Source organism: Stegodyphus dumicola, chromosome 10 (genome assembly GCF_044657685.1).
Source record: "Stegodyphus dumicola isolate Sdum_Otavi_A_Nest chromosome 10, ASM4465768v1".
NCBI classification, from domain to species: Eukaryota; Metazoa; Arthropoda; class Arachnida; order Araneae; family Eresidae; genus Stegodyphus; species Stegodyphus dumicola.
In genome coordinates, this window is record NC_140777.1 from 185,204,258 (window position 1) to 185,221,782 (window position 17,525).

At 30.6% G+C, this 17,525-nt stretch overlaps 1 protein-coding gene across 1 annotated transcript in view; it reads right to left on the reverse strand.

Moving 5' to 3' along the window:
• eIF2A (eukaryotic translation initiation factor 2A) overlaps window positions 1-17,525 on the reverse strand; it is a 101,040-nt gene that overhangs the window by 65,403 nt on the left and 18,112 nt on the right. Inside the window, exon 4 of the mRNA XM_085825993.1 lies at window positions 15,027-15,145. Coding sequence (XP_085682119.1) covers window positions 15,027-15,145 — 119 coding nt within the window. The remainder of the gene's footprint in view (window positions 1-15,026; window positions 15,146-17,525) is intronic.

Below are 17,525 nucleotides of genomic sequence, written 5' to 3' on the forward strand. Positions count from 1 at the left end.
TTTATTTTGAAGGCGTAAACTATTTAAAATTTTGAAATAAAGCCAGTAAATAAAGACAAGACATTAATTTATGAATTTACTATGCTTTGGTGGTTCAACAACCTGATTCGCCGGTTCATATCCCGGGACTTCAAGTAATCTCATCTTACGTAAACAACGCTACAAAAATCTAATTCTCTAAGTAATTATCTACATTAATTTAAAGTTAAATCTTAATTTGGAATAAAAGTTTACATGAAAGAATTATTTCATTTCGTACAAATAGTTTATGTAAAACTTCAGAAATTATGCAAAACTGCAGTGCTTTACTTCGCTGATGAATTTAACCCTTGACTTTTCTATATTTTTGCCTTAAGGTAAGTGGTGTGATTGCATTCTATTAGCACGAATGGCCTTAGGGCATAAAACTGTACCTATCTAGTAAATATTCTATGTAATAGTATGCTAGTATTGAAAGAAACAATCAATCTGATAAGAAATGGCTGCAACTTGTTTTGAAAATGAGGTGTAAAAGGTTACCAGCGAGGATATTCCATTTGGCATCAGTTGCATCATTATCGGCGGCTTTATCGCCTGCGTCGGCAAAACAGAAAAATACCCTTTATTTTAATAAACAACATGGCTGATGTACAACTAACTGCTTACTGGACTGTCAGAGAAACAATCGCATTGGTAGATATCTGAGGATGCGATATATCACTCAAAAAAATTACATAGAACCATACGAACTACAGAAATTTGTAAATATGTACAAAGTTATCTGATGCTGGGTATTCCAGAAATACTATTCAAAATAAAATAAAGACATCCATATCGGCTTCAATTCGATAAGGGGACATGGTACCCTTCGAATGATTTTTTTATTTAAGAACTTTCATCTACTTTGATGAATGTTATTAAATGGTTTTGTAAGGCAAAATAATTTTAAGCTGAGAAAAAAAAAATTTGCCAGTATTTTTGTTTTTAAATTTTAGTTTTGGAAGAAAAGTTTAAAAATTAAAATGTCATTCTTCTCTTACAATGTCCAATTCTTCTCTTACAAATCCTTAAAGTTATTAAGGAATTTTTTAATAACTTTAACTTATTTTAACTTAATCCCTTTAAGTTATTAAGAAATTCCTTAATAACTTTAAGGATCGACTTTGCAATTAATGAATTAGTTTCTGAGAAAAAAATAAAAACATGTTTTTATGCAAAAACTTTGAAACAAATATGTTTTCAATCACATTTCGACTAAATAATTTTTCTTTTCAGTATTTTGCAAAACCCATTCTTGCTTCTACAAAGTATATAATTTTAATTAAGTGGTAAAAATATTAAATGATTTAGGCCATATCTATACAAGTTTTAGGACTTTAAATAAAAGGATTTATCAAAAAAAATGCAAACTGAGAAATGCAGTTTAAAGAATATAAGCTGTCTATACAGTCATTAAATCATTTCAAATTTCTTTTAAAATTTTATTACTGAATTTCATTACATAAACATTTATAATCAATATTAAAACATTTATAATTAATATTAATGCCATTAATTTGTCATTTTATTCATGTTTTCAAAAAGCAAAGTTTGAAATTTTAGCAGTTAAAAAACATTTTATTTAAAACCGCTCAGCAGCATATGCGGTTTCTTTTCTTCTTTTAATTATTTCGTCTCGTATATAAATTGCATTTTAAATTAATTTTGGTGTATTTTAATTAATTAAAGAGTTAAACTCTGATGGCGTTCTATAGCGATAGTAAACAATGTCAAAAAAGATGTAAGTAAACGTTAGAAATCCGTCAATCTGATTCACGTTTGTGACATCATTCATTGCTCGCAGTGGCTTATAGGTTGAGATGGAAGATGATGTTCATCTGAACCGGTCCTGAAGGCAAAACTGCTTCATATCCTCCGTTTTCCCCTAATGCAAACCATAACTGTGCGAAAGAGTGTTGCATGTGAACGGGGCTATATTGATCAATCACTGCATGAGCCACTCTGTCCTCAAGTTTTATCATATCCCTTATTGGCAACTATTTTTTAGTGCTTTGCCAAGGTTCAACTATTTCCACCAAAATCATTAAATAATAGCACTGCTCCAACCTAAATGTCAAGTGATCCTTCTGTCTGAACATCCTATTTCTTTTAGGCCAATAACATACTCTATATCAACTGGAAACATATGCTCTGCATGAATAGATTGGTGAGACATATTAGTGCAGACAGGCTGACAAAATTTAATTGGTTGCATGTTGGAGTGAAAGGTATTCACATACAAAATTTCATTATAATCAGATTGTAATAAAAATCACATAATTTATTGCATACATTTCTTACCTTTTATTTTAGACTGTACTTTTGATGCAGGAGTTACAAATATAATATAACGAATAAGGCAAGATGTTACAGCCTCTGCATCTTTTCCATTATAGAACAATATGTATCAAGCAATGGTCTACAGAAAGAAATACTATATGCCAGTATTGCTTCTTAGCCATTGCTAAATTAAATATGTCATTTAGTCTCATATAATACTTTTAATTCCAAAGTAAGAACTGTCAATGATTCTATTTTACTTTTTACTGACAAAAATAGCTAAATTAACAAATATTTTAATGCAGCTTATATGAGCTGATCATGAAAGTATATTTTCTTACAGGAAATATCAAGTTGTTGCATATATGTGTCTAAACCTTTTATGTGCATATTGTCCTCTTACAGAAAGGATCCCGGAACCATATAAATAATTCTTAAACAGTGATGAATTACAGAATAGCTAGAAATTAAAATATCAATATTTCTACTATTCCTTACCACACAAAATTAAAATAATGATATTATTTCCATTCAAGAGATCAAATAACCCACAATAATTTCCTAACTGAAATTTAATTTTATAAGTCGCATATATTATACAAAAATGAAATTTTCATTAACTGTTCACAATTTAAAAAAAAAAAAAAAAGTATGAGAAAATTTTATGGATTAAGAAAATATGTTAAGTTCCAAATCAAAAATTTTAATTAGAAATTATATAGGATAATTAAGATGGACTGCATCGCTAAATATTTCCTGAATTATTGGCCATAAACCCATGACTCCAATTTAAGAAATTTACCAAACAGCACAGAATTTTAGAATGTGGCAATTTTGGTCGGTTGACGCATTTTATTAAAACATACATAAAACTTAAATTTATACTTAGAATTATTCTATATAGTGATTAAAATTTTTTGACACCTAATACAAATAGTCCAGAAAACATTTAGGTATATGAATTAGCACAAACATCTTGGGGAAATTTTGGCAAATAATATACAGCCATTTCCATATATTCTTTTTGTTACATTCAATGCTTCAATGGATTTTTATGCAAAAAAAAAAAAAAAAATGATATCTTTTGTCTTAAACTCAATTTTAAAATTTATATTTAGAGAATTTGCCTTTAATAAAAGAAATTGTGGTAAAATGAAATTTCCACCAGAACAAAAAACTCATTGATTAGGTTTATTGACCAATTTTTGAGATAAATACTAAAACAAAATATGTATGTATCTAATAATAATATTTTTGTAAATTATAATTCTTTTCCTTCTGCAAAAAAATTCCTAATCTGCATGAATACTTAAATACAAAAGTTGTACATGTAAGAGTACTTACATATTATCCCACAGATCATAAAATTGTTGCGAAGTAGTGGAATTTAGCAGCAATTATGGATAAGAGTGACATCACACTCAACTCATAACATCTTTCATTTAACATAACCAAGAATGGTTCTCAATTAATCACATTCTGTTTTTATAAACAAGGATATAAATTAACTGTAATTGGTACATGTTTTCTTGCATCATGAATAAAATTATTAAAATCTGAAATCTACTTCTACAAAACAGCAAACAGTGGATTATTTTTTTAGTCATACGATACTGCAAGCAAAAAAAGTGTGTATTAATGATCACAATATGTTCATCTGAATATGGCCAACAAAATTGAAACTGACTTTGGGAAATTTATATAGATTATAAACTATATGTCCTAAAAGAACCTTCGAGTAAAATCAAAGGACCTCATGAAGATTTATGAAAACAAAGAAAGTCTTTAAATGAAGCAAAAAATAAAGCAATGGAATATTGATTGCTTATTAAATTAACAGGCATCCGTTCCTTCAGAATTCCATAGCAGTCTTCCATTTAATTTTGGCATGCATGGTTCGATGGTAGCCAATTTACACAGTCAACAGGATATACATAAGTACCCATGTAATTTTGGAATGAAAATTAAGGGAAAAAAACTTTCACATTAAAAAAAAAATATTAAGTATAGAGGCTTCTATTTTCCATTTACAGAACTGTTAAAGCTGAGTTTTTTTAATTAATATAGTTTAATTTTTATAAAACTTTACAACAGCTTTTCCATTTCTCTTTATTGTATGAAAGTGATTTATGTTACATAGTTTGATAAGTTTTCCATGGCCAAATTTTGTGCATTACATAAGCAGTTTTAATTTTATTATTATTATTTACTTTCATAGCTGTTAACCTCAAAATCGGAAAAAACTGTGCAGGGATGCCATTACTTAACTACTTCCAACTGTTATTTACCTAGTTCTGATGTAAAAATTTACCAATATTGATCCAGATATTCTAAATTTTCCTGTTTGACTCATTTCAAATCGTAATTTCCCTTCGTGTTTATACAGAGAAAATATTTAATATAGAAGAAAAGCTTCAATTTCTCAAAGTGCTAAATTAATAATTAATGGATGTACTACTGAGTCGATAAACTCACTAATGTGCCATATAGTGATGCGGAACTAAATAAAATACAAATATTAACTGATTAAACCTTGGTTGAACCATCATATAAAATTTTATAAATATATAGAAATAGATAGATATTTTAGATGAAATAAAATTTAATGGGGAAAAATTATGTTGAAAATCAACAGGGATTGGGAAATGAAATTTCCACAATTAAAGTTTCATTAATTCAATAAATTTTAGTTAATGCTGAAAAATATTTTTCATATTAAAGAGAAAAAAATAAAAACCAGAAGATTCAGTGATCAACCTTTATACCACGATATGTGACAAAAAACCAATATGGAGTGGACAGCTATGTATTTTCAGTACAACACTATGCAAAAATTAAAATTTTAAGTTCTACTTCATATCATAGGACTATAACTAATAGAGTCTAATAATTTTATTCATCTCTGAAACTGAAATGTTTGCCTTATGAACAATCACTCAATATATTTAATCATACAATCATTTTACCTGGGTGTTTAACCTAATTAGCAGGCACTACGTTTATAATATATGCAGCTTAAAAAAAAATCTTCCATAAGTGGGGCTTACCGCACTTGGCGGCAAACTATTTTGGCCTTCAAAATTTCGTTTTCCCCCCCCGGCTATGAGAGCCCCAAGATTTGATTTTTAAATATAAAAGTAATTTTTAAGTTTCGCAGTAGTGAAACGCTGTTATTTTCTGTTATTTTATGTAAACAGAATAGTAAAATGAGATTATAAAATACCAGATGAGTAAAACCATGAGTAAGTCCATCAGCTTCGCAAATAAAAGCATAGTCCTATTTATGGCAATTCATGGTAAATTAATGAATAATAAAATAATAAATTGTATAAGACTTTCCTTGGACTTCAAAACTGTCAACCACGTAAATATTCTCAAATTCACTAACAACGGATGCATCATAAACTCACTAAAATATACAAGTTACTATTGTTCTTAAATTCAACACACTAAACAACTTTTGTTCAAAACTTTAAACATTCCACATCTTTTGATTGCCACATGCAAGAAACAAAACTAAAAAAATAATAATGATAATTACTGACCCGGAAAACATTAACTAAACAAAATTAAATGAAAATGTGCATAAATTATAAACTTCATGTCATCTGAAATCCAACATTCTCCCATCAACAGCAGCTTAACCTCCTTCAAACTTTAAACAGTAAAACTTTAAAAACAAACACAGTATTTCAGCATTAAATTTTAAAAAACCTTCTGGCTACACTAAACTCGCACTCATTTACAAGCATCAAAATAAAACTCTAGGTTTGCCACAGGAAAACATACAGCCGGAAAATCAAAACTGCACCAAATTAAAAACATTCACCAAGTTTGGTGCTCACCCGGTTATGGAAAAATAACCATGTATGTTGCGATCATAATTACATGTCAAGAGTACTTAAAATCATGCTTTCCCTTTGAGTTCGTACAACTTTTGTATACAAAGTTATAAATTATGCAGTCTTAAATACTAACTGACCAAATAGATAAAAAGAAATAGTTACAAATAAAAATAAATAAATAACAATGCAGAATCATAAGAATACTGCTAAACTTAGTATAGTACAAAGTCCGAAACCCTAGCATCCAGTATCCGGAAAAAACCAAACTCCAGACAAAGACCGGCAACAACCGTTTTTTAAATATAAATAACTTTTTTACTTGGCATATATTGTTCATTTTACACCTACTGAATAATTCATATCCCTGATGCTAACCTAGCAAATCATTATTTATTAATTTTTGCTGGTACTTTTCCGTTTTGCCAGCGCAGGTGATAAAGTCGCCAATAATGGTACAACTGATACCAAACGGAATATCCTCACTGGTAACCTTTTACACCTCATTTTCAAAACAAGTCGCAGTCATTTCTTAGCAAACTATTCAGATGATTGTTTGGTTGATCTTTGGATTATGGTAACTTATCGATTTTTTTGCGAAAATTTGGCGACCAACTCTGCTGCAGCAAGCCTCTATTTTTTTTTCGCCGCTATTTTGTCTTCACGAAATAAAGACGTTTCTTTTCTTTTTATTTACTCAACAATTTTTCCAACAATCTAATAGCCGAATTACACTTATGCTAGAAATTTTATGAAACAAAACTGCTTAATCATGACAAATATTAACTGCAAAATTGGGAAAAAGTGCACAATCGCAAACTCCTTGCGCGTTTTTCAGAATAGCACATACACATAAACCATTTACACGTCGACTTATTTTTACTTAAAAAAAAATCCCAGAATTGCACAAAAATGGCATTGCACACACTCTTAACTTTATCCATCTAGGCTGCTATTTTCTCATAAATTACAAAAATTTGCACGAAAATGCAGGAAAATTTTCTGAATCTTTAAACTCGGTAAAAATCACATATATGAAATTACCTGATCGTGAAAAAGTACATACCCTTTCCAAGTATGAACATTTCCACGTATAAAATAAATAAAATATCCAAAAACTTTTACCTCTAAATTATTTATTATATTATAAATGTCACCAACGAATTTCTACCGCAAACATTAAAAATGGTTACAAATACTTAGTGTCAAATATTTAAATTATTTCCATGCACGTTTACTTCAACTGAAACGTATACCAAATTGCTACAAGCATAAAATTCACAAAATAACTATCATTTAATTAAAATATAACTAAACCCTGTACACGTCGACTTATTTTTACTTAAAAGAACATCCCAGAATTGCACAAAAATGGCATTGCACACACTCTTCACTATATCCATGTACACTGCTTTTTTCTCATAAATTAGAAAAATTTCACGAAAATGCATGAAAATACTCAACGTATACTATTCAAACGTATTCCAAAATACTACAAACATATAACTCACAAAATCACGATCATTAAATTAAAATATAATTAAATTAAAAAACACTACTTAAAATATAAATAAGCACATACATTAAATTAATAAAAATTAGATTACAATCCTAATTACTTTAAACTAAATCATTGCTAATAACAATTTTCCAATAATACCATATTAATTTATTTACTCCTTACATTTAGAACAATGCATAAAAATAATATCCTCAAATGATTAAAAATACTAACTTACCTAATCTTCTTCAGAATCTTCATTACGTGACACGCACACTTCCCTACAGAAAGAGTTCCAATCGGCTGCAGTACTACTGCTAATTTCTAAATCCGAAATCCAGTAGTCAACTGGCAGTCTATTCACCCAGTAATAAGAAATTAATAAAATTTCACCCATACTCAAACTACTTTCAGCAAACCACGTACCCTTCCTTACACTCCGTTTCACAAAATGTTCATTTTCACCAGATTTCTTGCACCGCCATTCAAACTTATCTGTAATATCCTTCCTTTCACACAATCTCAACTTATTATTATCAGATAAACACATTATTTATTAAAAACTTTAGAATTTACAATTAAAAAATTTAGAATTCACTTTACATAGCGCCATGCAATCCGAAAATTAATCAACACTATTTCACACAACACACAATGAAGCTTAATACAAAATAATATAGTACTACAGATATTTTCCCAATTTTTCTGATTAAAGAACTGTAATTCGTCCATTAATGTCACATGACATATCTCCTGATCTCTCATTTCCCTCACAAAAATAATGCGTAATCGGAACTGAGTACTTCTCACATTATTACCAAAGTCCTAGGTAGTAACCTTTATCGCCTCCAAAATGCCGCCAAACTACCTGTTACCACATTCCAAAGATCAGCCGATTGTTTCTTTCAATACTGGCATACAACTATAAAGAATTTTTACAAGGTAGTTCAATTTTATGCCATAAGGCCATTCGTGGTAATTAAGTCAATTAGGATGCAGTCACACCCATATTTCTACACAGTTTTCATTTTGTTTTGAAAATGGTGAGTAAATTTGAATGATAAAATTCAAAATGCTGATTTTCGAGGGGAAAGATATACTGTGGTATCGTATTAATTCTATAATGTTTTATTCAAGCTAAAATGTTACACAATTCAACTTGAACCAAAATAGAAAGAAAATGAAGCATCTTCACTCTGCATAAAACCTGGACAACACTGAGTACTTCAGTTACTTCTTGAATGCATAATAATCTACTTCTTCTTTAGATATTAACAATTTTACTTTCACAACAGCTACAGTACAATGAAATCATCTCATTTTTGCAAATTGTTAAATTACCTTGAAGCCAGATGGCGCTGCCATTGCTACTGTTTACAAAGGAATGTTACTACTTTTACTCTTTGGAGTTTGATTCAATGGCAAAGAAGAGAGCGAGTGCGGAAGCCTGAGTGAGTGTCTTGATATTTAGTAAAATAAAGATGATGATATATTACAGATTAGTTTGTTAATTAGTTTAATTAAGAGTTACAGTCATTTAGAATTTAGCCGAACCATTTGAGTGGTCCTGTAGAGTCCGAGCGATATCGGCTAAGTAAATAATCTAGATTAAAACAGTGAGTTTGCCATTTTGTTTCAATGGAATTTGTGCTTGTGGATTATAGCCAATTGCCGAATGAAAGGGGTAAGTAAAAATCCCTTGAAAATCTGTTTATTATTAACTTTTGCATTGTGTGATAATTTGTTAATATTGATAAGTGTAGCGAAAATGGCTACGAAACTAAAAGATGTTCTCACTAAAAAGAGAACTCAGAAAACTATCTTATCGGATTTGCAAAAGAAACTTTGTGAGCCAGATTTAAGTGTTAGTGATTTAGAATTGTTAAAAATTAAATTTAACAATCTGCAAAAGGAATTTGATAATATTTTTGATTCCATTATCAATTTAAGTGGTGAAGAAAATATCGAAAAAATCTTCAGTGAGCAAGATGAAATCAATAGTAGCATTATTGATACAAAATTTGAAATAAATAATAGATTGTTGAACGTTGTGAAAGAGAATAAAGTAGAAAATGCAGTAATTTCGGAAAATTCTGTTGTGCGTTTACCAAGATTTCGTTACCGATATTTTCAGGAAAGCGGGTATTGATCAGAACCCAAATTTATCAGATGCTGTAAAATTGCAATATTTAAAATCAGCACTGAAAGGAGATGCCTTTAGAATTATCCAAATGATGGCTATAACGAATAATAATTATAAGTTATCGTGGTCTCTTCTTGAAGAAAGATACTCAAACCCTAGAGAACAAGTGTATGCTCATCTTAAAAGATTTATAAATATTCCCGTTATTCAAAACAAGTCAGATTCTGCGATTCTAAATTTAATTGATGTTACAAGTGAAGTTGTAAGAGCGTTAGATTGTTTAGAACAAAAATTATATGGGGTTTCATCCATTATATTTGCCTTTATTCTTAGTCAGAAACTTGATCAGAATACTAAGTTATGGTGGGAAAGGAATTTAAAGAAAGAAAAAATACCGAACATCACAGTTATTAGAATTTCTAAAGTATCACGCGAGGACATTAAAAGCTTCTACAATTCCAGTAATGTCTAAACCAAAAGTTCCAGTAAGTCAGCCAAAGGTTTCTTCAATGGTTTCATGTGTGACTGAGAAACGTGCATTTATTTGTAAACTGTGTAATGTGGAACATAAATTATTCAGTGTCCTAAATTTCAAAAATTCAGCTTAAAAGATAGAGTCGATTATGTTAAAAAGCACAACTTATGTTTCTGCTGTTTTGGAAATCATGGAGTGAGAAGTTGCTTTTCAAATTACTCTTGTAGGCTATGCAGAAAAAAGCACATTTCATTACTGTGTTGTGAGCGAGAAAGAGTTTCAATTTCCCAAAATAGAGACAGTTGCGAAATCGCGTAGGGAAATGAAGGAGAAATATTTCTAGCCAGAACTTTGCTTGACAGTGGAAGTATGATTCATCTTTGTTCATCGGAATTAGATGAGAAGCTTCATTTGCAAAGAGAAAATGTAAACATATCAGTAGGATGTTTATCTGGGATCTGGAATTTCAAAAACAGTGAAATCAAAAATAAGTGCGGTTATTTTAAATAGGGAAAACACACACAGTCGTAAACTGGAGTTTTTCGTAATTCCGAAAATTACTCATTTGATGTCTTCTGTACAAATTGATGTCTGTAATATTGAGATTCGACAAGGAGTTACATTAGCTGATCCAGAATTTCACAAACCGGGTAAAATTCGGTTACTTCTAGGATCTGAAATATTTTTTAATTTGATAAAGATCTGGGCAAATTTATGTACCAAATACAAATTTAGTGCTACAAAACTCAGCATTTGGCTATTTAGTGAGCGGGAGCATTGAAGATTTACCACATGACAAACAATTAATGCATTGTGGGTTAATTTATGACAATGTCGAAGCACAGTTAAAAAAGTTTTTTTTTTATTTGGAATCAATTCGTATTAGAGATAATCCAAATTCTTATGATTAAGATAAAGCATTAGAAATATTCAACAAAACTGTTAGTTTCAAAGATGGTCAGTATATTGTTAGCCTGCCTTGGGAGAAAAGTTGGAAACATCTAGGTGACAATTTTGGTGTCGCAGAAAAAAGAATAAAGATCCTGATGAGGAAAATGCAACATGATAATGCAATATACCTAAAATATAGAGAAACTTTAGAAGAGTACCTAAATCAAGGGATAATAGAATGAGTATTAAATTCCTAGAAACCAGTAAACAAGCCAGTTTTTTATATGACCCATCAGGCAGTTTATAAAGAAGAAAGCATTACGACAAAAATGCGTATTGTATTTGATGCGAGCTCACATGAAATAGGTAGTCTGTCCCTGAATGATTGTTTGTGGCCTGGTATTAATCTGAATCAAAATATATTTCACTTGCTGATCTATTTTAGACTTAATAACGTTGCAATCTTACGAGATATCGAAAAGTCATTTTTACAGATCGTGTTAGCTGAGAAAGATCGAGATGCAGTTAAGATTTTTATTTGTTAAGAATATTGATACACCTTTGCAGAATACCGAGCATCAGCTAGAGGTATACAGATTTAAGCGTGTGCTCTTTGGTGTTAATTCCAGTCCCTTTTTGTTAGCGGCAACTATAAAGCTGCATATCCAGAAGTATAGGAACTGCATATCCAGAATTACGATACCTTTCAAATTCTTGATACATATATGTATGTTGATGATCTTGTTACAGGAGCAGATGATGTATCAGAGGCCTTAAAAATTTTAAGGGAAGCAAAGGAAATTATGCGTGAAGCTGGGATGAATACACGCAAAAGGGTAACGAATGATAATCATTTAGCTAAAAAATGGGAAGAAAATTTTGACATTCATCCGCTAAGCTCAAATGAAAAGATGCACAACGTATTAGGAATTTAATGGAACATTCAGGAAGATAGTTTGAGTATAGAGACTTCTTGTTTGACTGAAATTTCGAGGAGAAAGAAAAGTACCAAACGCTTCATCCTCCAAATAGCTGGAAAAATATATGATCCTCTTGGACTTTACTTTTACTACAAAAGCTATGGTTATGTAAACTACCATGGGATACTGAGCTTTCTTCTGATTTGAAAGACGAGTGGTCTCAGTGGCACAGTGAGCTTTCAGAACTTAGTAACATTAGTGTTCCAAGATTTGCTTTGGATTCATGTCATAAAAATATAGAGATCCATGTTTTTTCTGGCGCAAGCCAAAAGTCGTATGGTGCAGCCGTTTACGTAAAAGTACAGAATAGAGAAAAAATTTCTGTGAATTTGCTGGCTTCCAAGAGCAGAGTTTCACCTGTCAAAAAAGTTTCCTTGCCTTGACTTGAATTGCTGGGTGCACTGATTGCTGCAAGACTGGGAACGGAAGTTAAAAAAGTTCTAGATCATAAAGGTTCATCCAATATCTTTTTTTGGAGTGATTCTAAAGTCACACTGTATTGGATCAAAGGATCGATCAGAAGATGGAAGTCTTTCGTTCAAAATCGCATTGACGAGATTCAGAAGTTGACTAATCCAGACTCGTGGTTTTATTGTTCAACCAAGGACAATCCAGCTGATCTTCTAACATGTGGAGTTAGTGCCTCTTCTCTAGTGAACAATTCTAAGTGGTGGACTTGTTCAGAATTTTTGACAGAGCCGAATCTTCCTTACAAGTATTTACAACTAATAGTTCCAGAGGTTGAGAACCTAACACCAAGTGAAAGGGGATCCTTTGTGCAAGAAAGCAAAAGTTCTAGTGACATTAATGACATTTCTGAGAGAACTATGTTGATTAACATGAACTCTAATGTTTTAGACAAACTCTTGAATATTAATAACAATTATTATAAAATTATTAATGTTCTTTCTTATATTTTTAGGTTTATTTGTAATTGCAGGAAAGGTGGATCAAGAAAGGTAGGCCCTCTTCAACTAGAAGAGGTAAGAATAGCTGAGGAAACACTTATTAAGCATGAGCAGAGGGTTCTATTTTGTAAAAAAGACATAGCAGGTAACTTAAAAAAATTTCATCCCTTTGTTGATCGTAAAGGAATATTTCGTGTTGGTGGCCGTCTTGAAAAAGCTTTACCATTTTCTCAGAAATATCCTGCTATCCTTCTGAGAAATTCTAAGCTAAGTAAGATTTATTTTTCTAGTGTGCACAGAAAATTATTGCATGTTGGCCCTCAAGGGTTACTGCATGCAGTACAATTAAAATTCTGGCCATTAGGTGGTAGAGATTTGGCACGAAAAAAGGTACATCTTTGTGTTACATGCTTTAAATGGAAACCAATTTTGTCTTCACAGATTATGTGTAACTTACCATATGAGAGAGGTAATAGATCACCCCCATTTAGTGTTTCAGGTTTGGATCTATGCAGTCCCTTTTATGTAACTTACAAGCATCAGAGAAAGGGCGTGCTAATAAAATTTACATTTGTGTATGTATATGTTTTGTGACACGAGCTATTCATCTTGAGCCTTTGTCAGATTTAACTTCTAGTGCTTTAATTGCCACTCTTATGTGTTTCATGGCCAGACGTGGCAAATGTGTGAAAATATTCACTGATAATGCCCCTTAATTTTGTGGGAACAAATTCTCTGCAGAAGAAATTTTACAACGTAATAAGTTTTACTGATAAAACTTTGGCCTCATATTTCATGTCCAAAAGAATAGACTGAAACTTTATACCTCCCAAGTCCCCTCATTTCGGAGGGCTATGGGAAGCCGGTGTAAAGTCCGTAAATTATCACTTAAAGAGAACGATAAGAAATTTGTGTTTTACATATAAGGAGTTTGAAACTATAATTGTGCAGGTAGAAGAAATACTAAATTCGAGACCTCTTACACCTATTTCCAATGATTTTGATTGTTACGATGTTTTGACCCCAGGTCATTTCTTAATAGGGAGATCGATACAGGCTATTCCGGAGCCAATGGTAATAGGCGTAAATGAAAATCGTTTCAGCTGGTGGCAGAGAACAACGAAAGTAGTTCAGATTATTTGGAAGAAATGGTCGAATGACTATTTAGGAACTCTGCAGCAGAGAAACAAGTGGATGATAGAGAAGGACACAATATTTCTGTTGGTACTATGGGTACTCGTCAACGAGAACTATCTGCCAATCTGCAAATGGATTTAGGTCAGGTTAGACAATAAAGTAAGAACTATTAAAATCAGGAGAATTAAAAAGAGCGTTCACAACGATCGTCGTTCTTCCTGTAGAAAACTGAAATTATAATTTTGCATATGTATTGCATTTTGTTCTAGTATTGTAATAGCTGCAGTTATAGTAATAGTATTATGTTGTTTATAAGTATATTAATTTTGTTTTAAGAATGTTTGCATAATTTCTTGAAATTTTGTGATTTTAATACAGGGGGAGTGTTAAATCCCCTTGAAGCCAAATGGCGCTGCCATCCCTACTGTTTACAAAAGAATGTTATTACTTTTACTCTTTGGAGTTTGCTTCAATGGTGAAGCAGAGAGTGAGTGAATCCTGAGTTTCTTTCACAAATTTAGTAAAATAAAGATAATGATATTATACAGATTAGTTTGTTAATTAGTTTAATTAAGAGTTACAGTCCATTTCGAATTTAGCCAAACCACTAATGTCAGCATAGATTTAACTTGCATCATTCTACTGCACTCTTGCATACAATGATTTTAACAGTTAGTTGCCTCAAATGTGTGACAACAGAGGTTTTATTACTGGGCACCAAAAGCTCAGGGTGTGTCTTTTGGAAGATTTTTATGGAGCATTCATGCATGGTTAAGGAAAATTGATCCTATTTAAGTAGATCTTTATATTCTTGTTAAGTGATTAAAGTAAATACTGAAAGATAAAAATACCTGAATATGGCTCCCAAGTAGACAAATAAGTCCCTTTAGGTGAGAATTGTAACAATGATACACGAGAATTATTTAATTGACAAAGGCTTTCATAGGTTGTACCATCCATGATATTAGTTCTGAAATAAAATACATAAATAAATATTTAACTCAGAATATATTTATACAAGAGATAACTGCAAGCAGATTTTTATTTTTAACTGAAAACAATAACACTAAAAAAAAAGTAATAATGTACACAATTACATTCAAATAAGAAAATCATTTGGAATAACTCTGCATTCCCATGCAATTATGCAGCATTCATGATAAAATTGATTAAAAGCAAGCAATTAAAGAAATTAAAAATATACAACAAAATATTTCTAAACATAATAAGAAAGTGTACAGATACAAGTGACATTTATAATATTCTTGAAAATCTGCCATCTGATATTATAATTCCGCTTAAAAAATATCACATCCCTATCAAATACTGATTCTGTTTTGTTAAGCAATTTGGCTTTTCCGATTTTAATGAATTTCTGAATTAATATTAAACCTATTTCCCAAAACTCATGAGAAATTTTTGAGTACCTCGAAATTTTAGAACAAGGACTAAGATTTGTTTCAATAAATATTAAAAAATACTGTAACAGAAAAAATAATTTATTTTGTTCATTTCATACTGACATAGGTTAGACGTAAAACACAAAAAAAAATTGGTACACAGACGGAGGAAGGGTTGCACTAAGCACCCAGGCACCTTCCACATTGCCAAACTATATAAAAAAATACAGCAACTTTGAAAAATCATAATACATATAAATTATACTTTTTTCAAAATCAGAAACAGGTTTTAAATGTTTGCATAAATCAGAAAATATTTCAGATTTGGCATAATTTTCTCAGATTAGAAATCAGATTAGAAAGAATTTCATGGAAAGCTATGGCTTTACTCTTAGTTCTGAAATCTAAATTGAAAACTATGAGCAAACAATATATAAATCCTTAGTGGCCAGGGAATCAGAACTTGGACAAGGGGAATAGCATCATTATTTTTCTTAGTCCACAATACTTAGGGTCATTAAAAATATAGTCATCGTCATAATTTTTAGTAATCTCAAACCTATCTCTTTCCTCCTTGGTATCTTCAAAATATAACGCTTAGAAGCTTAGTTTCATCACTTTCATCATTTAGCCCACTGAAATTTATTTTAGAATCAAACTTTTAATATATTTATCTTATCTTAAAATATATATATCTTTACATTTATCTTTCACTGATCAGTTTTTTAAATAAGTGCAATTTCTTGAAACTTTAAGAACTCCTTGAAGTATCTCTCTTCACATTACACATTTTTAGAAGTGTTCGGAACTTCGGAACTTTTTCTTTTTTAAACACTGGCTAAGAGATCCCACAGGAAAGGTTATAAAGTTAAAATTTCACTATGTGCTTCATTTTTGCAATAAATGCAAAAAAAAAAAAAAAAAAAAAAAAAAAAAAAAGTGCACATTTTGATTTATAGAACCAAGGAAAGCTGTGAGCGCCTTAATTCTTGTGCATAAATTAAATTTAATAAGTTACCAGAAAATCATTTTTAATGTAGCTAAAACTGCAGAAATAAAATTTGTATCTGAATTCATACTAAATATCCACATTATAACATTCTACTACAGTAATTTTTCATAAGAGTTATGAATAACTTCTAAATTGCATTACCAAATAACAAAGGTAGTGAAACACATCAGTTTTAAAATTGTCCCACATTCTATTTTAAAAAGGTATTAATTTTAAAGAAATTTCATATGCATTTTGAAAGAATCTGAAAAAGGTCCATCTTCTTTTGGTCATCATAAACTAACCTTTTTGCATACTGGATATTAAATCTAAGTTCATCCATAAAGTCGAGCACATTGCAACCACAAATTAATATTATTTTTGACCAAATGATGCATGCAGATGGAACTTGGATTTCTTTTCTTAAGGTTGGATCAGTACTTGAATGTCTAAAGCCATGAAACAAAAGTAGTTCAACTCCAGTTTCATTCTGCGTAACTGAAATGCCTGGTATGGTAACTCTTTTGCCTACTTTTATATGCACTGTATTTACCTACTAATATATGCACTGTATTTGAGTTAATCATGAATATGCAACTAAGTTCTGTTACCAAGTTCTGTTTTGTAAGTTCTTTTACTAGTTAAATAGAGATATATGTAGTTGTCAGTTGCAATAGCTTATAATACTCTTATTCTGTTAAGATGGAAACAAAATGTTTTTGAGTTTTTTATTTAGTATAACTCTTTTTTCCCAGAGTATTGTAAAGTTTGGATCATTATTCCCGAGAATTAGGCAGAACACGGGTCGTAAAAAATTATGCATTAACTTCAAAGTTCTCGTCCCCTGTACATGAACTTTAATCTAGTCTTTATGTGGGACATTGTCATTCCTATTACAATTTTAAAGTAATAAGGCAGTTACTAGACTTGTTTCTTATCACATGATAATACAGTCAAAA